Source organism: Pelobates fuscus, chromosome 13 (assembly GCF_036172605.1).
Source record: "Pelobates fuscus isolate aPelFus1 chromosome 13, aPelFus1.pri, whole genome shotgun sequence".
Classification (NCBI taxonomy): Eukaryota; Metazoa; Chordata; class Amphibia; order Anura; family Pelobatidae; genus Pelobates; species Pelobates fuscus.
This window is the reverse complement of record NC_086329.1, coordinates 20,161,960-20,187,208: the sequence shown is the minus strand read 5'-3', so window position 1 is coordinate 20,187,208 and position 25,249 is coordinate 20,161,960. Positions and strand designations below refer to the sequence as shown.

The window sequence follows — 25,249 nt, the reverse complement described above, 5'->3', positions numbered from 1 at the left end:
GCTCTCCACCTCATGTGTACTACATTACCCATAATGCATAGCCATTGCTTGAATTGAAAGTCATTGTCCATCCAATACTTCCCTAGTTAATTTATTAGACATGGTTTAGCAAATTGCTTTTTATTGCTCTACAGGAAAAACAATCAAACGGCACGTTATATTTAATTGTTAAAAGACATTTTTACGTTCTGCGGAAATGCGTACTTCTTTACTAGAGCTGTCCCACCCTGCCCTCCAGCTGTTGTATTACTAAATTTCCCTTTAATGAATTGCGATCTACTTTAGACGGAGTGCACTTATTATAGAATATGTGCACGCAAAGACTAATTCTTTTTTATTCCTTTACGTGCCAATTATAGCAGCTGCAAATATGCCCATGAAACCAGACTTGCAAACCATATTTGCATCTTCACCAGCATTTTCTGCACAGCATGCAGCATTGATCCGGCTCAGCTGGTCTCTGTTTTAACCTCTCCTGCTATCAGAGTCGCACTGGGATCTCTGAATCCCTCATTTGCTCAGATCTCCTTAACCCCTTAAGGATCAAACTTCTGGAATAAAAGGGAATCATGACATGTCACACATGTCATGTGTCCTTAAGGGGTTAAAGGATTACTCCACTGAATTTCTTTTTTACAATTATAAACCCCCCCCCCATAGAAAGCACGCATATATTTTGTGTTTTTAGGCATGTTTTTTTAGGATGCTTGCAAATGCTGTAGACCTGCCGTCTATTCAAGCCCTCCCCTCGTTAAGTCTATGTCATAGATACACCAAGGGATACGGGGATACACCAATCAGAGGCTTCTCATGAGCTCTGTGCTGGAGCTGAGAGCATGCACACACTTGTTCGTGGTTCTCCTGTGCTTCTCCAAAATCTGTAATACAGTGTTTGTACACTAAAAGGGAGATTGCACACGGTGTGCACCTTGTTTTCTGGCTTTTAAGAGACTGGAACCTAGGAGGAAGGAGAAATAGACATGTTCCAGAGATTGTACCATCTCTTCAAAATCTATTTTTTTTTGGCTGCTATTTTTGCCACAAATTGAACTCTCGTTTTGAAAACTACTTGTCTGTCTGTGTGGACTTGCTGAGTCCAGCACACGTAGTTTGCTGTGGTGCATATGTATAGCCAGGATGGGCTTCTCCCATGTGAAGCATGGTCTGTGCATGGATAGATCTACTGATGACAAATCATTGAAAAAGAGGCTTATCTTAAAAAGATTAAGGTTTTTACTCATTGTTCCTTCCTCTCTTTGTAGCATTACTAAAGAATGAGCCAGGGCCATTTTATCATCATACAGATTCTAGAACACTAATTATAACATTGACCAGTGCACATGATTTATTTAGCTTTTTTTTATCTGTTATAAATCTTCAGATTATCGATGTGCAGACACTTAGCATTTAGGACCTATTCAAAAAGTCTTGTCCAGAGACTTGTAGAATCGGTACATCAGAATCGGTTGATAAACACTCCAAAAAGAATGACAAGAAATCATAATGTTGTAAATTTAATAAGCTTAAATTTTTTTACATAAAATGCACTCTTGAACAAACACAACAAAGTGTGTAATTAGCACATGGCTCCAATGAGCCCTCTGACTTCCCATTCAGTCCGCCAACTTTCAACTAGAATGGATCCTCTTTAATGTCTGGTCGGTATTAAGGTCACACCGTCACCATATCACCTAGGGTTTCTCCTATCAGTATAAAGGCCTAATGGTAGCACTAACCCTGTCGGTACTTTTTTTTCAATCTGAGCACCAAGAGATAATCCTAAATCCAGGCTGCTTCATATAAATTATTTATTTGTAAATCTAGTGCCCACATATGTAGATCCTAGTAAATCTAAATAGTGAATGTCCAAATGTTCTTCCACAGCAGTGATCAACGACAAATGTATGATTGAAACTGTGACTTGTAGAGCCGTACACAACCGCTCACTTTGGATACCCAGCACCACCTTATTCCTCCATTACTAGAGTTTCTTGGTTAATCTCTAATATTTGTTATCACTCGGCAAAATGAATTTAAAGTATCACACTAGTGAATAGCCTTGTTAAAGCACTGTAATAGCCATGTAAACACAATAAAATAGGATGAAAAGACACGTCAAACATTTTCCTCTACCCAACCATACAGGCCCAGCTATTCCACAACCACAAAAGAAATGCTGCTGCACTTTGCTACCACTGTGTACCGCGTGGGCCTCTGTGTTGGGCCCAACGAATCTGACCCACGTCTGGCCCTCATGACCTGGAACACTTGTGCCTTCAGCATCCAGTCCATAGGTAAATACAAACTACGTGGGAAACCACTGACTTTTATACCGATAGGGATAAGAACAGAATCAAAGAGGTAAATCTACAGCGGGATTAAGATGCCAGATACACCAAGTCACAAATGGCCCCAAAATTGGCCATGTGCAACATTTAGCCTCACAGCAAATTGACTGTAGGGGAGTGGAGTAGGCCTGCAGGTCTTTTTCCTATAGTCGCCTCCTTTTGAGTTTGTTGTGGCTCATAAATATTTTTTGGTGCAAGTACGATGTGCACGTTGTTGAAATGAAATACACACCCAATTTCTACCTTGTGTTGATTTAGAAACCTATCGTGCATTATAGCAACCAGCCAATCAATACCTCCTTTCCTGGATCGGGATCTATCCATACTATCTCAGTCTCGGGTTCAATTCCCAGCAAGATCATCTCAGCCTTTAATACTTCTGAGATTGATAAAATGAGAATTGGTTTATGTTGAGTATTGATAACCTCCAGGCCCCAGGATGTAATTGAAAACTACCAAAGCGTTAATTCTACTATTCCTGGTTGTTGTTATTTATTTATTTTAATTAAAAATGTTATTGCTTTGTTGAAATGTTTCATTATTTCAGAGACCTTACTGGATGATGACGATAAACCATTATTTGGAGCTTTGCAGAACAGACAGGTATAAAACATTCATTAGAATAATTGTATATGTGTACGACAGGTCTGTAACTAATTGCTCTCTCTCTTTTTCTCTTGTAAGCACAGGGATATGACTTATGTATTAGTACATTGTAAGCCTCTTAGCGACTGATGTTTTGGTATAATGAGCTTACTATTGGGAAGCAGTGAGAGGATGCTGGGTAATGCTACTTGGTTAACCTATGATAGTTAGAAGGGTCAAGCAGCACCCAAGTTCATTCATAGTTCCAGACTAGGATTTCATATGGTTTTAACATAGATTGTTTTAATAACAGGCAAATTAACTGTACATCCCAGATCCAATAATACAAATCTGCCGCAGTTTCCAATAAATCACACTACACATACACCATCTTAAAAAATGTTAAAGGGATACTATAGGCACTAAAACAACTTTAGCTCAATTAAATATTTTTTTTGTATAGATGCTGCCCCTGCAATCTTACTGCTCAATTCTCTACCATTTAGGAGTTAAATCACAGTTGCCACACCTCCCCTGGCTGTTACTGACACAGCCTGCATAAAAAAAAGGTGTTATTTCATTTTTCAATCAGATGTTAACTTGCTTTAGAAGTATTTATTTCCTGCTCTGTAAATTGAACTTTAATCATATACAGGAGGCTCCAGCAAGGTCTAAAAAGATAGAAAATTCTAAATTAAACAGACTGTGCAATAAAGGAAGTGTAAACATTAGATCTCTCTTTACAAGAAGTGTTTAAGAAGGCTGTGTAAGTCACATGCAGGGATGTGTGACTAGACCTGCATAATCAAAGTGATTTAACTCCTAAATAGCAAAGTATTGAGTAGAGAGACTGTAGGGGCATGATCTATACACCAAAACTGCTTCATTAAGCTAAAGTTGTTTTGGTGACTATAGTTCCCCTTTCAATGCAGAATGTAAATTGCAGTGCTATTCTCTAAATATCTACCAAAAACTGCACCGGCCATCTTTAAAGCCTCCTAGTGTATGTTTTTGTCACCATTGTAAGATATTTTTAATATGTTTTTTTTAATGGCATCTGCTAAAGACATTCAATCTACATTCCAATATTTACATTTACTGTTAGTATAGGAGATTTGCATCATGCATAGACCATGCTTGCATGGCGAAAGCAGTAATTCTGCTCTGATATTTTATCCAAATTAATATCCTCTGCAAAATGTCGATACACTTTAAAAACTGAAGGGGTTTCTGCTGATGTCACCCCATTGGTACCCTGTATCTGGCGTATAACTACAGATTCATATTAGCCATGTCCTGAGACAATATGCAAGCATTTTAAAGCGCTTAATTACTTGAGTGTATGTGCTACACGTACCTTCAATTTCAGCATTACCTTATGCCATGTGAAGCAGGGACTCATATAACAACCAATCAGAGTAAACCATGGGGTATCACGGTATATTAAATGTGTGCTTCACATTAGAACGAGGCAGTTGCCTGGGGACCGACGGATATTAAGTGCCTGTTAAAACCAATGGGAATCTGATTTTGGGTTCAAACCCATGATTTACTAACCATTGATCCAACTGCTTTACTAACAGATACTATTGTTCTGATGATAATTGAGCTTTGTTTGTAGTTACTTTAATGTTTATTTATGCGTTTTCCTATCTGTTTCTGAACTCTTCAGCATGCATGCCTCAAAGCCTTGGTAAAATTCGCTGAAGCACAACGGATAACATGTCCCCAAACTACGATACAGAAACACCTTGTTCAGTCGCTGGCAGGTATAGCAATGATGTGATTTCTTTATTATATGGAATATATCTAGCCCTGTTTACACTATTTTGCTTACTTAACTAATGCCTATGCTTTGATACAGGGAAGGCAACGTTCAGCATTCCAGATATTGTGGATTATATCTCCCATGATGCTTTGCAAGTGCTATGTCTGTAAGAGCTTTATGGCAAGTGTAGTCCACTGCATCTGGTGTGCCGAAGGTTGCCTACCCAACTTTCTATCTATATCATACAGCTGCTGACAGCCCTATATTGCTCTTCTTGCACCTGCATTAGCTAATGGATTTTCTTTACATCTTTTAGAATCTTTCAAAATCTTGACCTCAGTTAACAGGTTAAAATGTGGTTAATAAGTTCATTATTACTAATTTACAAATGGTAAGCTTGTTTGAGTAGAGTCCTCTTCAACAGGATCCTGTATGTCAAAAGTATTTTGTTAGAATTTGTTGTCTTCTTTTACCTATTGTACAGCGCTTTGGACTGTGTTGGCACTATATAAGTAATTGTAATCCAAGGGAATTATCTGAATCTATCCTTTGTCTTGTATGGTTGGTGTTTGTTGTTAATGTTACATTTCTGCATAGAAGAGTAGAGACAAAAATATATGCTCTTAGTCCGGACGTAATATAGAAGATGATTAGATGTTGCTCATCGTCTTGTTCCATCACACTAATATCTAACTGGACGTCTGATCCACTGCTATGCCGTTCTGTTAGGTCATGTCAGCTTTATGACAATAGACACTTCATCTGTATATTATTAGAAGCATTTATAGAACGCCAACATTTTCCGCAGCACTTTACAATAATAAAATTGGATATTTGACAACAAGTCATTTACATACAGAATTTAACAGACAAGAGGTGTAGAAGATCGTTATGATGTAAAAACAATCAGTAGTCACAGTTCTAAAGGAGTCTGCTAAAATCCATGTGGACTTTCTGAAATCCCACCCCAGTCATCTTAAGAAACGGGCTTTCTTTCAACAGTGTTTCTGCCGAACATCAAGCTGGTGGACACCCCTTGCTTCCTGTCTGTGGATGTGTTTCATTTACTGGTAGGAGATTCCGTTTTACTTTGTATACTGTTTGTCTCCACTCATAAAAAAAATGCCTGCTCAGTCATACGCATACTTTAAATCAGAGGTAATGAAAGTGCTGGCAGTGTGGGAACTTTGTAAAAGACAGCAGCATGAGAATGGTTGGGCAGAAGATGGATAAAGAAAAAAAAAACAATCTATAAATCTAAGAAAAACTAAAAATGTTTTGGGATGGCAGAGGTAGAAGGTGTCAGGGGATTGTGGGTATGTGATATTAGAAAATGACAGAAGAGCAGAGACTCCATCCTCTGTGTTGTGTTTGTTTTTGTTTTTATGCAATACTGTCGCTGACACCTGATCATGTGTCGAGTTGTGTGTTAGATCTTGGTCTGTGAAGCTGGTGGAGGGAGAAGGTGTGAGGACAGGATGAGGGATGTAAAGGCGGAATTTGGAATTTTGAGATTTTTGAGACAAATTGATTATTTTCTGAGAGGTCTGAAGCATAAGGACAGCAATGATCCAGCAATTGCTCAGCAGTGTTGGAACTTTTGACATTTATTTAATTGAAAATGTTTATTTAGAAAGATTTCACCAGATTGAAGTTTGTTGAAACAGAAATAACAAAATTTGTAGAGGAGAGTGAAAAGGTAAAGAGATTAAGAGTCCAAACGGATACATATCCGAGCATTTCAGAAGAATGACATGGCGTGATTGAATCTTTCACAAGCACAGTGAAAAACAAAATGTGGAAAAGGAAAGGGCTAAAAAGTGAAAACATGTTCAAAATGAGGGATAACCCCAGAACCCGAAATGAACACCAAAAAGACACTCTAAATTGGAGGGGACACAATGAATCAAAAGACCTGAGTAAACTGTTAAAAAAATAAACCATTATTAAGTTAAAATAAATCACTTACATGCATACAACCGATGCTAATATGTATCAATTATAATAGGTAGTAGTAGATATGTCCTATAATCACTAATGAATGTCAACCCAAGAAAGGATGCTAACAGTCGGCTGCATTTTTTGTATGAGTTTATTTAGTCCACAATTGGAAAGCCACATTAGACTAGAGTTACATTACTCTCTCAAACCACAAATGAATACATTAATAGGTGCACAAAACTTCACATAGAAAATTTAACCCCTTAAGGACACATGACATGTGTGACATGTCATGATTCCCTTTCATTCCAGAAGTTTGGTCCTTAAGGGGTTAAAGGAACATTCTAAGCACCAAAACTACAACTGCTTAATGTAGTGGTTCTGGTGCTTACACCCTGTCCCTACAGTCTGACCATTGTAAACACTGCTGTTTACATTTGTCTCTATGGCCACCTCTATTGTCTGTCACCCAGACAGCCATTAGAGGGACTTCCTGTTGCAGACATGCAATCTTTGCAGGACTGACATTCTCTCTGAGCAGATTCTTATAGGCACAGAGCCTCAAATGTGTGCTAGGTACCGGTTTTCATTAACAATGTTAGAGTGTTCCTTTAGCTTGCCAACTTGTTTATTCCATGCTAACCTGTCTGTTATTGGAATAATAAATAGCATGCTTTTCCTTTATTGTAGGTAGGGTCAGTATTGGCTTTCCCGACTCTGTATTGGGAGGAATCTGTCTGCCTGCATCCTTCATCTCTGATCTCTGCTTACAACAATCTCTACCTCTTCCATCTGCTCACAATGACTCATATTCTGCAGATCATTTTCACGTCAGCCACAGGTAAACATTTCTTAGTTTCCAAAATGTAGATAAAGTGCAGAAACAGTGTGCAAAATTATAAGAGTGATTGAAAACATTAATTATAGGGAAAAACGTGGAAATCTGCATTGACAAAGGGGAAACCTTTTGGTCTTTCAAATAAACTGTATGTAGCACTCGCTGGCATCTAGTTGCACTGTCTTGATTTCTTTCTTGTGTGTACTTATATTTGACTCTGATTTGAGCAACAGGGTGCAGGGTTACTAGATTATTTCATACTGCAGTCACCCTACCTCTATCTCTTTTTGCTAGTAGATATCGAGAGACAGTGAGCTACTAATGACTTCCCTGAATCTATGCAATCCCAATTAATTTGTATACCTTGCTGTCATGTTTGCACAGAACTCTTTTACGTGGCCCGATGTTGTATATGCTGTTTTCCACAATAAAGCTTTTGAATGTAAACAAAAACCACTCAAATGATGCATATACGCTATTGCAAGTATATGTGTTCCAGATAACATGTTTTTTTTTTTATTCATTGTTTTGAACAGACACTATGCCTTCTACAGAGCCAATCGACTGTCCAGAGGCTGAGACTGCTGCAACTCTGTGTCGGAACATTTCTCAGCTCACCAACGGGTCAGTACACAGTTCATGTTATCTACTTTTGGGTTGTAAACATTCACTTACGTGGATTTTATTGCCGCATACAACGTGCCAAGTATTACAATACTAATTAGTAAAATCTAGTTTACGGGTGCAAAGCGATAGCCCTCAGAGCCACATATTGACATTTCGATTTCTAGATTCCCACACAGGAGGATCAAAATAAGTAACCAAAAATAGATAACTTACCTGTGTTTCATGCAGACGTTAAATGAACAGTATTTATTTACGGTAATTATAATAAAAAAAAAGTGGTTAACTTCTGATGCCACAAAAACACGGATTAACTAGATTTAGGGATTTAACTCATATATATATATATATATGATAAATCTAGGGAGATCATTTTAGTCCAGAGAGACTAATTTTAAAAAAAAATATTTTCCAATTTTATAGAGAAACAAAATGAAGTAGTGTGGATAATATCTGTAATGTCTGTAATTTTCACACTGTTTGTGATTGTTACAAAGGTATAATATTCAGGTTGATGAATTAAGTATCTTAAATATAAACATTAATGTTTCTTTTGGAGTCTGCAAAGAGAGGCTCTTTACCTTACTGTGACTTAATTCCATTCAGGTGCTTAGCAGCAGATATTCCTGGCTGGTATGTGTGGGACTGTGTGAAGAAAGGAATTCTGCCGTATCTGCGATGTTCAGCCCTATTTTTCCATTACTTGCTGGGAGTGAGCCCTCCAGAGGTGCTGAAATCACCAGGTAATGCTCGTAGATTTATAGCTAATGCATTTAAAGGGGAACTGCGATACCCCACAATTTTGAATTTCATGTTTACTTATTATCCTCTGTATTCAGCAAATATATTTTTGTGAAGTGTGAAAAATAAAATTAAATATAGAGATATAGTTGATCATCGTGATAACGGTTTATCTTTCTACCATTGAACATAGTTAGTGGATGAAACGGTAACTGTGTTTCTGTTTTACTTGTCATTTGCATTGTGTGCCACGGCGTGCCTTGACTGAGCTGGTTAACACATATTGTAGATGATTTTCAATATTTTATTCAGTGGGGGAATTTCTCGAGATGTGGCGTTTCGACTTTAATGAGTACTGTTCTTCAATAACCCAATTCCCAACCTGGCCAATGCTGGGCTTTTAAAGGGAGGGGGGAGGGAATTCTTTCAACGCCCATACTACCTTGCTCTTTATGATGATGTTAAAGTTTACATTTTTTTAATGTGCCACAGGTCAAGTTTCACTTATTTTGAAATTTTGTATTTGTCAGCATCTCCCGATGCCCAGCTGGAAGCTCTCTGTACCTACCTCTCTTTACCATCCAACGTACTCCTGCTATTTCAAGACTACTGGGACACTGTGACGCCACTTATTCAGAGGTACTGGATCCCTAAATTGCATCTTCTGCCTATAATTTATTTGTTTAGTAACAGTAGTAATATTGCGCTTCACATTAGAAACAAACACTCCAATCTTCATAACCATTGCAACGTGCTGTAGTGGTTATGGTCCCAGTGCCCTGGCACTCTTCAAATTGTAAGTAGCCAAACAAGTTTACAAAATGTTTGCCTTTTTACCTGTGGTCCGCTGGGCACTACTCACACTTTTCCTGCCAGGTAACTAGGCAATCCACTGCATGGCCAACTGATTGGCTGAGAGTGCAGTGCATTGCTTAGCTCAGACAGAGAGTTGTGGTTATGGTGCTTGGATTGTTCCTTTCTAGAATAGAGCACTGAGCGAATTGCATTTATTAAATAAAGAATCCTGGGGGACTTAACTTTTTCATGATTGTATACAAGCCTTACTTTTCATTTTGCAGGTATGGTTCTTTGTTTTAAAAAAAAATAAAAATTCTTATTACTTTCTTACAATATCCGTTATCAGAACTGAGATTAAAACATACGTCATAGTCTTTGCAAAAAGAATGTGCAAGTATTTTCATTGTATGGCAACTGTCAGCTTCTAATAAATATCCAGCATGATGAATATAGTCTCACGACCACCCTCTTCCGATACTAGTGATTTATAAAAACAACATGTATAACCCAGGAGGTGTGAATATACACTAATCGGCAGTGTATATTGTGTATACTTATCAGATCATTGTATCTCTCTTCATCCCTCAGGTGGGGATCTGATCCTTCTGTTCTGAGCGTTCTAAATGGGGAAACTACTGCACTCAGGTCAGTCATCCCATTTGTTATTTAATGTAGTTTATTGATAGTAGCTAAGCTTTGCTTTCCTGATTTAGGTCCATCTTTATCATGTAGTGGTCAGACTGGTGGCCTTTGGATCACTATCATTCTGTAAAGGTGTAATAGAACATATTGAGTTATATTACTCAGTCCAGCATCCCTCCTTGAAGTGTTCTTTCATGTTGTAGCTGGTTTGTTGGACTGGAGTCATCGCTCCCTCCATGGCTGATGTAATGGATGAATTCTGCAGTTTTTTCTCACTGCACATTTTAGCGGTTTGAGGCCACTCTATAACCTTGCTGATCTGACTTAAGGTCCTCTGATTCAAATTGATGGACACATAGTATAACATGGCTTTTTAATGAAACTCAAGCACGCACAGAACTCTTCCTTCCCAATTCATCCGTTAATATAGTTGTGGATGACCATCCAATGCTGGAGCAGCTTTGGCCTTACAGCTTCTTCCCTATCCATTAATTATGGGGAATGTAGTCCCACAGTAACTAATAGGCCAAGGTTTGGACACACACACTCTTGTATTTCCTCTTGTAAATATATATAAGTAACCGTTTTTCTTTAATAGTCTTAGCTAGTACAGGTTGGTGGTATATACCTTTATTCAGCACTAGGGGCACGACAAACAAAAATCAGACATCCTTTTGTCTTGCCTGTGTCATCCTGAGGAGTTCTGGAAAAAATGCAGCATGGCAAATAGTGCTTTGTCCTGCACCCCTAGCAGAGCTCACCCAGGGATTCTGCAAAACGGCCTCCTAGGCCTCTAATGCCTCGTTTCCACTGAGCGGATCGGTTCGGGTTGGTACAGTTTGGAAGGTTTAGAATGGGCCAGCCCATTCTGGTGAGCGTTTCCACTGCAAGTCAGACCTTCAGGACCATGCAGGGTTTAGAAAAAATGCTCTTCCTGTCCACCAATCAATGGATTGTATAGTAGTTCCGCCCTAACCGAACCGTTCCATTTTCTATGGCCCACATCTGAAGCAGGACCCTGAATGGTGCGGTACGGTTCGCTTGTATGGACTACTTTCATAATGGAAACACCCAAAATAGCGAACCGTACCGAACTGAACCGAACCGATCCGCTCAGTGGAAACGAGGCATAACATTAAACCCATATTTATTTTATTGGACATGGCGCTTAGTTCTGTAGCCCCATTTCTCGTTCAGTCCCTTGATGGGATCAGATCTGCCTTGGTAGAGAAACAGCAGTAAAGGTTTAACACCAACATAAACTCTGTTTTATTTTATTCACTGTTTCTACTTTCAAGTAACTGAGTTACATGAAATAATAAAAACTAGATGTAACCGTTTTCACAGTATGTAACTGTACTAATCATAAGCAATGTATGTAAAGTGCATTATATATAAACCTGGAAACTAATAGCAGCTAAGGTTTTGCAATAAGATTTTATGCTGGTGATCTGTTCCCCTTAATCCAGTTTCTGTTTTATATATCACCCCATGATGGAGGAGTCCCTGTGTAAATTGATTATCTCTACCTCAGTCCTGACTAATGCAGTTTCATACACTGAACACTATAGCCTCCAATATTATAATTGATTCACTGTATCTACAATTCTATCTGATTCCAGGTATCCACGGAAACATAACACTTTAACTAAGCTCCCGGATGACTACAGCGTACTCCTGAACCAAGCCTCCCATTTTAGGTGATTTGATACATTTTTTTTTATTTGTTAGAAGTTTGCTCTCTGTCCGAATTGTACGTTGCGTTTTGACAGATTTGTTGCTCTACAACCCAATTGTATATCACGTACTTGGCAAAACCTGACTTCCGCATCTGGGTTACATTAAAAAATTATGTTATATCAAAAATATTATCTTTCTGTTCATTTTCAACATTTGCTACTCAGCCACAGACTTGTAAATACTGAAATATTCATATTCACTCCTGCCATAATTTAAAAAGTGTGTGTTTTGTGCTAAATATTTTTATTTAGCAAAACGCTCCATATTTATTTGAGCGACACCTTCCTGACTTTACCCTTTCGTATGTAAATCGACCAAATGACACATTGAACTGGGGCAGTATTGCAATCTGCAGGAATTATGTTTGCTGACTGTGTGCTTGGTGATGGTTCTAAGATCTTCTGTTCTCTTTAGATGTCCGAAATCTCAGGATAATGAACGGAAGCACCCGGTTTTATGTTTACTGTGTGGCACAGTTCTCTGCTCCCAGAACACCTGCTGCCAGGAGCTGGTAGATGGGGAGACATTGGGAGCTTGCACCTCACATGCCCTACAGTGCGGAGCTGGGATCTGCATGTTCCTCAAGTATGTCTGCAGAAAATGTTCTTTTTTTTTTTTATATACACATATCAGCACCAGTACATATTTCAGACTAATATTTGAAGACAACTAAGCTTTATACGGAGTACATGACAGTGTTAATCTGAATAGTACAACTTTATACAGATGGTTTTTGTTTTTTTTAAACTTTTTTTAAGACTTTTAATGTCACACAAAAAAACAGGCACCATTTGACATTTCACATTTACTCTCATGTAAAAGGGAATATCCATAGTTTTCATAAAAATTGGACATTGCTAGCAGAGACCCCACTCTTACCGATCCATGGTAGTGCTTGAACCTCTTGTACCCTGAAGTTAAAATGAAAAGTGCCTGTTAAATTGGGAGTATCATCAGAACGACATAATTCCATACCTTCCTCAAGGTTTGTGCCACTTTAATTTTGTGCTACCCTTTTAAAGGAACACGCTGAGCACCATAAACTCCGTAGATTATTGTTTTATGTGCTTTTCAAATGGCCTCACAAAATCCATAAAGTCCTGTGGATCTCTGAGCTCCTCCCTCTAGCGTCTGAAGTGATAATGAGAAACTTCTCTTCCTCGTTATATTTTTTCAATATATTATTATCATTAATATTATGTTTATTATTTATATAGCGCCATCAGACTCCGTAGCGCTGTACAATGGGTGGACTAACAGACATATAATTGTAACCAGACAACTGTACATACAGGAACAGAGGGGTGGAGGGCCCTGCTCCATGAGCTTACATTCTAGAGGGAGCGGGGTATAGTGACACAAAGGGTAAAAGTAGGTTGTTAGAAAAGTATTAATTGAGGGCTTAGTAGGTAATTTTTTGACAGTTGCAGGAGAGGAGTCATGGAGGGTGGGGGATGAAAACCTGCTTACAGTTTAATTGATATGCTTTCTTGAAGAAGTGAGTTTTCAATGATTTTTTGAATGAGTGGAGACTGTGTGAAATTCTTACAGAGAAGGGAAGGGAGTTCCACAGAAGAGGTGCAGCCCTGGAAAAGTCTTGGAGGCGAGCGTTAGAGCTGGGAGTACGGACTGAGGATAGACGTAGGTCTTTGGCAGAGCGTAGGGGCCTCGATGGGACATACATGTGTATTAGGGAGGATAGGTAGGTTTTAGCAGCATTATGTAGGGACTTGTAAGCAAGAACCAGAATTTTTAATTGAGCCCTATATCTAACTGGGAGCCAATGCAGGGACTGACAGAGCGGGGAGGCATGGGAATGCGAGCGGACAGGAAAATGAGCCTCGCCGCCGCATTCATTATAGATTTCAGCGGTGCAATCTGGGAACACGTAAGACCACTGAGAAGAGTATTGCAGTAGTCCAGGTGAGAGAGAACAAGAGCATGGGCTAGCACCTTAGCCGCTTCCGGGGTTAAATAGGGGCGGATGCATGCTATGTTTTTGAGATGGAAGCGACAGGATTTGATGATTGATTGGACATGAGGGGTGAGAGAGAGGTTGGAGTCAAAAATAACACCCAGGCAGCGAGCCTGCGAGGTAGAGGTGATGGTGCATTGATAGTTAGTGAGCCCTGGGCTTCAGCAGAGGATTTGGCTGCACAGGGTTTCAGAGTAAAGTTCCTCATTGGCACATAAGTGGCTAAGGGGCAGCTTAAAATTGGAGGAAGACGGCGATTTTTTTTTTTCTTTTCTTTTTTTTTTTTCGTCAGACTGCTTGAAAATAGCTTCACAAAAATGTGGTAGTGGGAGAGTGACGGGACATCATAACACCTTAATGGCACCTTTACCACTTACAAAAAGAAGAATTGGTTAGGGTTCCATTTAAATAACAAGCAATATCCATAGCATGCTGTCTATTCCTTAACCTGAAATATAAATAATGGGACCTGGATTTTCTGCAAGGAACAAACCACGAGTATGGAAGATAACTCTCTATATATAATTGCTTTATGTAAGACATATAGCTATATTTGTTATTAGGAAATGCGCTTGCCAGATAATTTGATTGCTTACCTGTGCACAGTAAAAACATACCTCTTCTTTTTTGGTACAGAATCAGAGAATGTAAGGTGGTCCTAATAGAAGGGAGAACGCGAGGATGTATATACCCCGCCCCGTATTTGGATGAGTACGGCGAAACTGACCCAGGATTGAAGTAAGGTTTCTGACTAAAGAGACTATTGTGCCTTGATAAACGTCAGCATGCATTGTCTGCTCTGGGACATGTCAGTGGAGTTAACTCACTAAACCTAGAAATGTAATGAAGCGTCTTACAGACTTCAGACCAAAATGGCCAAGATGGAGAAATACTTCCATTCTGGGTTTTTTTTTGGCCTGAAACAAGCAATCCTTCACAATTCTCTTAGTTCTGCACTTTTCCCTATCCAATGGATAGTCCTTAATATGTACACTGACACAGATGGGACACCTCCTGAAAATGGCCCTTACACTAAACACTAATTGTTGTTACATTGACAACTGCCAAAACAACCAAACCTGGGAAAAAAAAATAATTTCAGTTCCACCACGACCGAGATTTAGTAAAATAAATCCGTTTTTATTTATATAGCCTCGACTTATTATTAAAGTAATTGATTTTTCTTTTTTTATTTTCAACTTTTGCTTTTTCTGATTCCAGTTAGGGGATCTGGTATTCTGAAATGACATCATATTTATTTTTAATTAGCCCTTTTGAGACTACTGATGATTTAGTCTGATCGCCATGCTGGACTGTCAAATTTAAACACCAAGAATTATTTATTGACCGTCTTTTGTTTTTGTTCAGGTCTTTAGATACATGTATGCAAGTTTTCTCTCATTTTGCAAATACTTTATATTATTTTAGGCGAGGAAACCCACTCCATCTGTCACACGAGCGATATCGGAAACTGCACCAGCTATGGCAACAGCACTGCATCGTTGAAGAAATTGCCCGCAGCTTGGAGATCAGTCAAATATTCTTTGGTTTTAATTGGAGCTTGCTCTAAAACACTCTCACTGCACAGGGTAAACAGGCCTCGCATTCTTTCGTCTTTTGAGGTTTTGGAGGCCGAGATTGAACACTTTGAATGAACTGCATAAATAGACGTGTTATTCATTCAGTCACCCTACTGACATGCTCACAGAGTTGCTACAGAGAGATACAGTATCTCTCTCTACATAGCTCCTGATTCGGCATGTGCATAATTACTCATGGTGACCCCAAACAGGTAATGCTTCCTGTGACACCCACTAATATTGAGCAGACTCTGAGACTCTGAGATGTATGTGTCAGTGCTGCCCTAAAACGTATGGGCCCCGTGCTACACGGCGCAGCATCCCATTGTGTAACACAGGATCTGAAAGCATGGCACGATCATTGAAATAACTGGCACATGATAACAGTCTGTATGTCCGTCTACCGCTGACCAATATATGTCATTGACATTCTTCTGCTTAAGCCTGGTCCACACCCCACCCCACCTTACATTATCTTCCTTATTTTTTTTCTATATTTTTTTAAAACCTTTTTATGCTTAGTTTTACCTCTAATATTTAAACATTTTTGTGCATTATGTTAAAATAATAATTATAACTTGTTTGTGTTCTCTATTGCAGGTGGAAGCTTTAACTTATATACTCCTCACATCCCTGAGACTCACTGGAGACTATTTTTCTTAAAATTATCTTCCTGAATTGCACGAGTCCCTTCTGTAGGTGTTCTCTCCTCATTCTCCTTACCTATCAGTTCGAGGTAATGTAATCCAAAGCCTCCTACCGTTTACCGGTTTATTAAACTGGTGTGAAACCATACTGACTTTATTTTAGCTGGTGTCTTTCCTTGACTATACAGTATATATGTTGGATCATTTGAGCAATGGATAACATATATTTGTTTAATAAAGTAAATTCTGTTTATAATATCAAATTATCTTGAAGTTTGTGTTGAAAGTCATGTGTTGGTGTTTGTTGCTGAGACACAACGAGGTAACATAACACAGTCTGGACATGATGTAACTACTCTACAGAGGGATTTGGGTATATTGGGGGACTGGGCAGGGAATGGCAGATAAGATTCAATACGGATAAAGGCAAAGTCATGCATTTTGAAATGAGGAACCCACAAGCCACGTTTACATTTGATGAAGCTGAGTTAGGGAAAAGGACCTCAGATAACAATTACAGATAGCCAACTAGACCATAGTGTGCAATGTTGGTCTGCAATTGCTAAGGCTAGAAGCTGCTGTCCTGTATGAAAAGGGGTATTGATTCACACGATCAGAATATCATTTTGTCTCCTTATAAATCACTGGTAATTACTCGCCTTGAATGTGTTGGTACAGTTTTGGGCACACGTTTTAAAGAATGTTATTGCAGAATTAGAAGTGCAGAAACAGTCTACAACATAATAAGAGAGATGGAAAACAATTGTTATGAGTGAAGACTAGAAAAACAGCTTCCTGAAGGACAGTTTGGCATTGACAAAGGGGAAACGTTTTGGTCCTAGACGTTCCTGAATAATGTAGAAGACCAATCGATTGATGTGTTTAAATATGAGCGGTGGCTAACCTCTGGCACCCCAGCCTCGTGGGAAGAGTATTTCGCAACCTCAGGCACATTAGGGTTTCACATGATTTTCTCTCACTTGTGTCCTTTATAAGCCATCATTTGAAGACTTAACGATGCTTTCTTTATACAATGTTAGAAATAAGACTGTTTTTATAATCTTGGAGCTCACATCTTTAATAAACTGTAGAATCCAAGTAACCAGGTACTAGTCTGTTTGAAATACTTTTTGGTGAGTATTTGCCTGTTTACCATGATAAATTCCAATTTAGGGAATTACTCATTACAGCACAGACATAACTTTTGATGAACTTGGCTATAGTGTTTGAATGTATAGGCAGGGATGTATTTACCACAAGGCAAACAAGGCATTTGCCTAGGGCGGCACTTTCGGGGGGGGGGGGCGCCAAAAAATGCCACCCCAAGCTCCCAGACAAATGCCTTGTTTGCCTCGTGTTCTGGGGCTGTCCACCTTAATGTGAGTGAGTGTAGCTGTCAGTGTGTGTCTGTGAGTGAGAATGGGTGTGCCTGTGAGTGTGTGTCAGTGTGTGTGTATGTCATTTTATGTGTATCTGAGAGTGTGCGCCTGTCAGTGAGTGGGTGTGTCAGTGGGTGTCTGTGGGTGAAAGTATGTTTTGGTTAAACAATGTGTGCCAATGACTGTATGTGTGTGCCAATGACTGTATATCTGTCAGTGAGTGTATATCAGTGCATGTATCAATGAGGGCATGTGTCTGTCAGTCAACAAAATGGCCTTGACACGAATTGGGGGTGGGGGGGGCAAATTTAGATTTTGGGGGTGCCCAAATTTAGTCGTGCCTAGGGCAGCACAAATCCAAAATACACCACTGTGTATAGGGCATGCTCTGTTGGTTTTTTTTTTTGCAATTAATTGTACATGCAAATGTCTTTTGATAACGGTCATTAAATTGGGTAATAGTAACATCCCCTGGATGTTGGGCAAAAGTAACATCCCCTGGACGTACCTTTCCTGGTTGCTCACTTTGTTATTATTATGATGCTGTTAAAAAGGTTGATGGAGAATTTGGCTATCTATATATTTCATCTGGTCATCTCTTTCCAATGTTGAAGAAGAAGAAAGGGTTCCAGCTGTCTTCACTTGCCACTCATCTCTCAAAGGTTTATGATAGTCATGCCGAGAGGTTTCTGTAATGTTATTTTTTTTGTACTGTTAAAACTGATAACTCCTCATCAGGAGTTAGAAAGTAGAGTGGACATATTAAAAAAAATATGATATTTGTCACATTAATGGCCACCAGTGCCTTGTTAACAATGATTATGTGGTTAGAATCTTACCATTCCGATACTCTAAACCCTGACCGTTATTGGTCCCGTGATCAAAGTCAATCCATAGAGACTTATGGATACGTTAATAAGACCATTAAAAGACCATTAAAACCAGACTCTGCATCAACTGTGTAATTTTCCATGGGAGTTTTGCCATGGATCCCCCTCCGGCATGCCACAGTCCAGGTGTTAGTCCCCTAGAAACAACTTTTCCATCACTTTTGTGGCCAGAAAGAGTCCCTGTGGGTTTTAAAGTTCGCCTGCCCATTGAAGTCAATGGCGGTTCGCAGGTTCGCGAACGTTTGCGGAAGTTGCCGTTCGCGAACCGAAAATTTCGTGTTCGCGACATCACTATTTACTATCTGCACAATAAAATAAAGACTGACAAAAAAAGTGTGTGGATAAAAAGCTTTTGCATGTAAAGACCTATATTTAATATCTAAATGTACGGACAGGAATACTTTTAAGGTTTACATGACCACTTATAAACTAAACTTCTGTTATTCTTCAGCTGTTCGTATTGGCATTAGCTTAGGTAATTGTATTGAAAATCCGATTGTTGCTTTACTAACTCAAACCGTCTGACAGCTGTCTGCATGCAAGAAAGGTCTCAATCTGGCCTTTTGCCGGGCTAATCTGTGCATTCCACTTGAATAAAGAAAGAGGTTTTGTTAAAATCGGTTGTGCCTAACGGAGTTGGGATTTTTGCTGCAGAAAGCAAATATTTATTTATTTGCAAAGTTATATAAATTTGAACGTAGAAAAAAATATATTGCAAGGATATGAGGCTGAAATCTTTTAAATATTCTTAGCTTGTGTTGATGCCTCAAATGTCCCTTTAGGATTCTCATCACATTTGATGCCTGCTATAGAAAAGATTGCTGCTAAAGTCTTTCTCCATTTGCACCCGACCTTTTGCGTAATTTCAGCGTAAAAAGGGTTCCTCGGTAAGGACTTATAGCACCTAACGGCATGATTGCATTGAATGATGAAGAGGCGCAAAGATCGAACCAAAGGAAACGAATAGAAAATTCCTACTGATTCCATTAACTTCCTTTCCGATGGTTTTTTGTTTTTTTTCTCTGCCCCCTCATTTCCCGACCACCACGAATGTCTTGGCTATAATTTACACCTAAGCGTTAATGCAGACATTGAATCTAGGCAAGTGATATTTCATATCCATCACTTTCAGGATTTTTTTTACTATGAATTAAAATTATCTTATATTATCATTTAAATATTGCAGATGCAATCTGCTGTATAATCTCTACATGTAACGCTGTTTTTCACTGTTTGTGCACCAACTGTGTGCTCATTGTTCTGTATATTTTTAAAATAAACTTCTATAGGTATATTTACAAAAAAATAAAAGCACATTTTAAAAACCTCAATGTTTGCTTTCCCCCCCTCAGTTATTTTGAATTTATATAAAATCACAATAGCATTTGTAACCAGGAGAGCAGTCTCGGCATAGGACATTTTACACTTTTTGTGAAGTTTGGTGTTAATGTAGGTAAACCTGTTTTTACTTTATATTTTTTTGCAATATTTCATTATTTATGTTCCTAAATGTAGTGTGAAATTGACCAATATCGCTATCACAGTGTCTGATGTGGAAATGAAAAATGCCTGTTTTTTTTAATGTTTAGATTATATTTTATAGAATAGACTTTACGTGGATTATATATGAAATGTATAAATTTGGAAATATAAAGGTTTCATCGCTAAACACCAAATTGAAATCTGAATTCGACAATTATTATTCGCATATAACAAAATAGCTAGATAAATATAGTTGATGAAAAAGCATTACAATAGTGCATGTCATATATTTGTATAGTGTATGAGATTCACATAAATAGAAGCCTGGTTTTGGTTTTGTATCTTCTATTTGCTCTTAGGTGGTATTTGGGGAATCTTAATTCCCAAAACGTCTAGAGATTATTACATGCAAAAAACCATAACATAGCATATGACCATAGACCAGTGATGGCGAATCTTTTTGAGCCCAAGTGCCCAAACCGCAATACATGCCAATTTATTTTCCTTAAAGTGCCAACACGGCAATTAAACCTGAATATTGAGGTTTAAGTTTAGAAAAAACAACTCGTACTGTTGTCCGAACTAATTAACAACTTTTGTTTTAAAAGAACACAACAACAGAGAGTTCAATGATACAAATTTTAAATAATTATATAAATAGATAAAATTAAGCTTGTATTTATTAGTATCTCCAAAAAATGCAATACATACACACACACACAGACTGCTGAATACATACACACACACAAGACTGCTGAATATAGAGACTGATGAATACACATACAGACAGTCTGCTGAGTACACACACAGACAGACTGCTGAATACACACACACACAGACTGCTGAATACACACACAGAGAGACAGCTGAGTACACACACAGAGACTGCTGAATACACGCACACACAGACTGCTGAATACACGCACACAGACTGCTGAATACACACACATACTGCATTGAGGGGTGTAGTGTATGTGTTTGTGTGAGGTGCTGTGTGTGTGTGAGGGTTGCTGTGTTGGGGGTGTTGTGTGTGTGTGTGTGAGGGGTGCTGTGTGTGTGTGTGTGTGAGGGGTGCTGTGTGTGTGTGTGTGAGGGGTGTGTGTGTGTGAGGGGTGCTGTGTGTGTGTGTGTGTGTGTGTATGAGGAGTGCTGTGTAAGTGTATGAGGGGTGCTGTGTGTGTGTGTGTATGAGGGGTGCTGTGTGTATATGAGGGGTGCTGTGTGTATATGAGGGGTGCTGTGTGTGTGTGTGTGTGTGTGTGTGAGGGGTGCTGTGTATGAGGGGTGATGTGCTGTGTGGGGAGGTAGGGTTGCTGTGTGGGGGTGGGGGTGCTGGGCGTGTTGTGGGGGGTAGGGCTGCTGTGTGGGGGGGTAGGGGTACTGTGTGTGTGTGAGGGGTGTTGTGTGCTGTGTGTGTGTGTGTGTGTATGAGGGGTGCTGTATGTGTGTGTGTATGTGTGTGTATGAGGGGTGCTGTGCGTGAGAGAGGTGCTGTGCTGTGTGGGGGGTAGGGGTGCTGTGGGGGGGGTAGGGGTGCTGTTTGGGGGGGTAGAGGTGATGTGTGTGGGGGGTAGGGGTGTAGGGGAGGGGAGGGATGCTGGGTGTGGGGGAAGGGGAGGGGTGCTGTGTGTGTGGGGGTTAGGGTTACTGTGTGTGTGGGGGTAGGGGTACTGCTGGGGGGTAGGAGTGCTGTGTGTGGGGGGGTAGGGGTACTGCTGGGGGGTAGGGGTACTGTGTGTGTGGAGGGTAGGGGTACTGCTGGGGGTAGGGGTGCTGTGTGTGGGGGGTAGGGGTGCTGTGTGTGTGGGGGGTAGGGGTACTGTGTGGGGGGGGTAGGGATACTGTGTGTGTGGGGGGTACGGGTGGTGTGTGGGGGTTAGGGGTACTGCTGGGGGGGTAGAGGTGCTGTCTGTGTGGGGGGTAGGGGTACTGTGTGTGGGGTGGTACGGGTGCTGTGTGGGGGGGTAGGGGTACTGCTGGGGGCTAGGGGTACTGCTGGGGGGTAGGGGTGCTGTGTGGGGGCAGGGGTACTGCTGGGGGGTACGGGTACTGCTGGGGGGGTAGGGGTGCTGTGTGGGGGGGATAGGGGTGCTGTGGGGGAGGATAGGGGTACTGCTGGGGGGTAGGGGTACTGCTGGGGGGGTAGGGGTGCTGTGTGTGGGGGTTTAGGGGTACTGTGTGTGGGGGGGTACGGGTGCTGTGTGGGGGGGTAGGGGTACTTCTGGGGGGGTAGGGGTGCTGTGTGTGGGGGGTATGGGTGCTGTGTGTGGGGGGGTAGTGGTACTACTGGGGGGTAGGGGTGCTGTGTGTGTGGGGGGTAGGGGTACTGCTGGGGGGTAGGGGTGCTGTGTGTGGGGGGGGTAGGGGTACTGCTGGGGGGTAGGGGTGCTGTGTGTGGGGGGGTACGGGTGCTGTGTGGGGGGGTAGGGGTACTTCTGGGGGGGTAGGGGTGCTGTGTGTGGGGGATATGGGTGCTGTGTGTGGGGGGGTAGTGGTACTACTGGGGGGTAGGGGTGCTGTGTGTGTGGGGGGTAGGGGTACTGCTGGGGGGTAGGGGTGCTGTGTGTGGGGGGGGTAGGGGTACTGCTGGGGGGTAGGGGTGCTGTGTGTGGGGGGGTAGGGGTACTGCTGGGGCGTAGGGGTGCTGTGTGTGTGGGGATGGGGGGGTAAACGTTTAAAAAAAAAAGTATGGTAAATCATTACCTTCTCCCCCACCCTTCTTACCTTTAATGAAGGGGGGGGGGGGGAGGGACACAGTCATCCCTGGTGGTCCGGTGGTGGCAGGTACTGCTTCCGGTTTGGGAGGCAGGGGAGGGATCTTTGAAGCAGCTCCCCTGTCCTCCCGCGCGATGCTGTGTGGAGCGTTGCCATGGTAACGCGCGGCAACGCTCCACACTGATTGCTCGCGGGAGGACAGGGGAGCTGCTTCAAGGATCCCTCCCCTGCCTCCCAAACCGGAAGCAGAGTAGGCGCCTGCCGTTTCGGGCAGGCAGGTGCCTACTCTGCATTAATGGTGAACCTATGGCCACTTGCCCACAGAAAGGGTCCGCCGTGCCACCTGTGGCACGCGTGCCATAGGTTCGCCATCACTGGTCTAGAGATTATTACATGCAAAAAACCATAAAATAGCATATGACCATAGACCAGTGACGGCGAACCTTTTTGAGCCCGAGTGCCCAAACCGCAATACATGACAATTTTTTTTTCCTTAAAGTGCCAACACAGCAATTAAACCTGAATATTGAGGTTTAAGTTTAGAAAAAACAACTCGTACTGTTGTCCGAACTAATTAACAACTTTTGTTTTAAAAGAACACAACAACAGAGAGTTCAATGATACCAATTTAAATAATTATATAAATAGATAAAATTAAGCTTATATTTATTAGTATCTCCAAAAAATGCAATACACACACACACACACAGACTGCTGAATACATACACACAGTCTGCTGAATACACACACACACACACACACACACACACGACTGCTAAATATAGAGACTGATGAATACACATACAGACAGTCTGCTGAGTACACACACAGACAGACTGCTGAGTACACACACACACAGACTGCTGAGTACACACACAGAGACTGCTGAGTACACACACAGAGACTGCTGAATACACACACACACACAGACTGCTGAGTACACACACAGAGACTGCTGAATACACGCACACACACAGACTGCTGAATACACACACATACTGCATTGAGGGGTGTAGTGTATGTGTTTGTGTGAGGTGCTGTGTGTGAGGGTTGCTGTGTGTGTGTGAGGGTTGCTGTGTGTGTGTGAGGGTTGCTGTGTGTGGGGTGTTGTGTGTGTGAGGGGTGCTGTATGTATGTGTGTGTGAGGGGTGCTGTATGTATGTGTGTGTGAGGGGTGCTATATGTGTGTGTGTGTATGAGGGGTGCTGTGTGTGTGAGAGAGGTGCTGTGTGGGGGGTAGGGGTGCTGGGCGGGGGTAAGGGTGCAGTGTTTGAGGGGGTAGGGGTGCTGTGTGGGGGGCTAAGGGTGATGTGTGTGGGGTGTAGGGGAGGGGAGGGATGCTGGGTGTAGGGGAGGGAAGGGGTGCTGCTGGGGGGTAGGGGTGCTGTGTGTGGGGGGTAGGGGTACTGTGTGGGGGGTAGGGGTACTGCTGGGGGGTAGGGGTGCTGTGTGGGTGGGGTAGGGGTACTGTGTGGGGGGTAGGGGTACTGCTGGGGGTAGGGGTGCTGTGTGTGGGGCGGTAGGGGTGCTGTGTGTGGGGGGGTAGGGGTGCTGTGTGTGGAGGGGTAGGGGTGCTGTGTGTGGGGGGGTAGAGGTGCTGTGTGTGGGGGGGGTAGGGGTGCTGTGTGGGGTGGGGGGTAGGGGTGCTGTGTGTGGGGGGGTAGGGGTGCTGTGTGTGGGGGGGTAGGGGTGCTGTGTGTGTGGGGATGGGGGGGTAAACGTTTTTTTTAAAAAAAAGTATGGTAAATCATTATCTTCTCCCCTTCTTACCTTTAATGAAGGAGGGGGGGGGGGACACAGTCATCCCTGGTGGCAGGGGAGGGATCTTTGAAGCAGCTCCTCTGTCCTCCCGCGCGATGCTGTGTGGAGCGTTGCCATGGTAACGCGCGGCAACGCTCCACACTGATTGTTCGCAGGAGGACAGGGTTGCTGCTTCAAAGATCCCTCCCCTGCCTCCCGACCCGGAAGCAGAGTAGGCACCTGCCGTTTCGGGCAGGCAGGTGCCTACTCTGCATTAATGGCGAACCTATGGCCGCGTGCCCACAGAAAGGCCCCGGCGTGCCACAGGTTCGCCATCACTGCCATAGACCATATGCATTAATATTTTTATACAAATGTAGCTATACGAGAAATAAATTGTATTTTTAATACTTTCTGCCCCCTTTACATTGTAAAGAATGAATACATTAAGAATCTACATTCTCTAGATTTCTGTCATTTTTATTTTTGGGGTGCAGTCGCTGTACAACATTCTAACAAAGAAGTCCTGGTTTAGCCAAGGTTTGTGATCTCGTTGTGCATTCCATTTTCAGCTTCATTTTTTTTAATGAAAATAACTCTGTCGTTTAAAAATTAAAGGTAACTTATGTTCAATATATTTTTCACTTCTGATAAAATTGCGGTTTAATTTTCGTTCTACTGTTATGTAAACAGAATTGTAATGCAAAATACAGGAATTTTAATATTCATCAGCAGACAACTTGCAACTAAACTGCCAGTAAATGCATGTCTACTCCGATTCATTGGCTTCAATCCAGGTAACATTGCATTTTAAAA

General features: G+C 41.4%; 1 protein-coding gene across 3 annotated transcripts in view; it reads left to right on the top strand.

Moving 5' to 3' along the window:
* The window catches only part of UBR1 (ubiquitin protein ligase E3 component n-recognin 1), a 121,651-nt gene extending 105,161 nt beyond the window's left edge, over positions 1-16,490 (top strand). For all 3 annotated transcript variants that reach the window (XM_063439630.1, XM_063439629.1, XM_063439628.1), the window contains exons 35-48: positions 2,146-2,294; positions 2,896-2,951; positions 4,606-4,702; positions 5,704-5,771; positions 7,333-7,483; positions 8,017-8,104; positions 8,711-8,847; positions 9,376-9,484; positions 10,232-10,288; positions 11,908-11,985; positions 12,440-12,610; positions 14,637-14,738; positions 15,429-15,589; positions 16,181-16,490. In XM_063439630.1, the coding sequence (XP_063295700.1) occupies positions 2,146-2,294; positions 2,896-2,951; positions 4,606-4,702; positions 5,704-5,771; positions 7,333-7,483; positions 8,017-8,104; positions 8,711-8,847; positions 9,376-9,484; positions 10,232-10,288; positions 11,908-11,985; positions 12,440-12,610; positions 14,637-14,738; positions 15,429-15,570 (1,405 nt within the window). In that variant the 3' untranslated portion in view covers positions 15,571-15,589; positions 16,181-16,490. The remainder of the gene's footprint in view (positions 1-2,145; positions 2,295-2,895; positions 2,952-4,605; positions 4,703-5,703; positions 5,772-7,332; positions 7,484-8,016; positions 8,105-8,710; positions 8,848-9,375; positions 9,485-10,231; positions 10,289-11,907; positions 11,986-12,439; positions 12,611-14,636; positions 14,739-15,428; positions 15,590-16,180) is intronic.
* Positions 16,491-25,249: the final 8,759 nt, after the last annotated feature.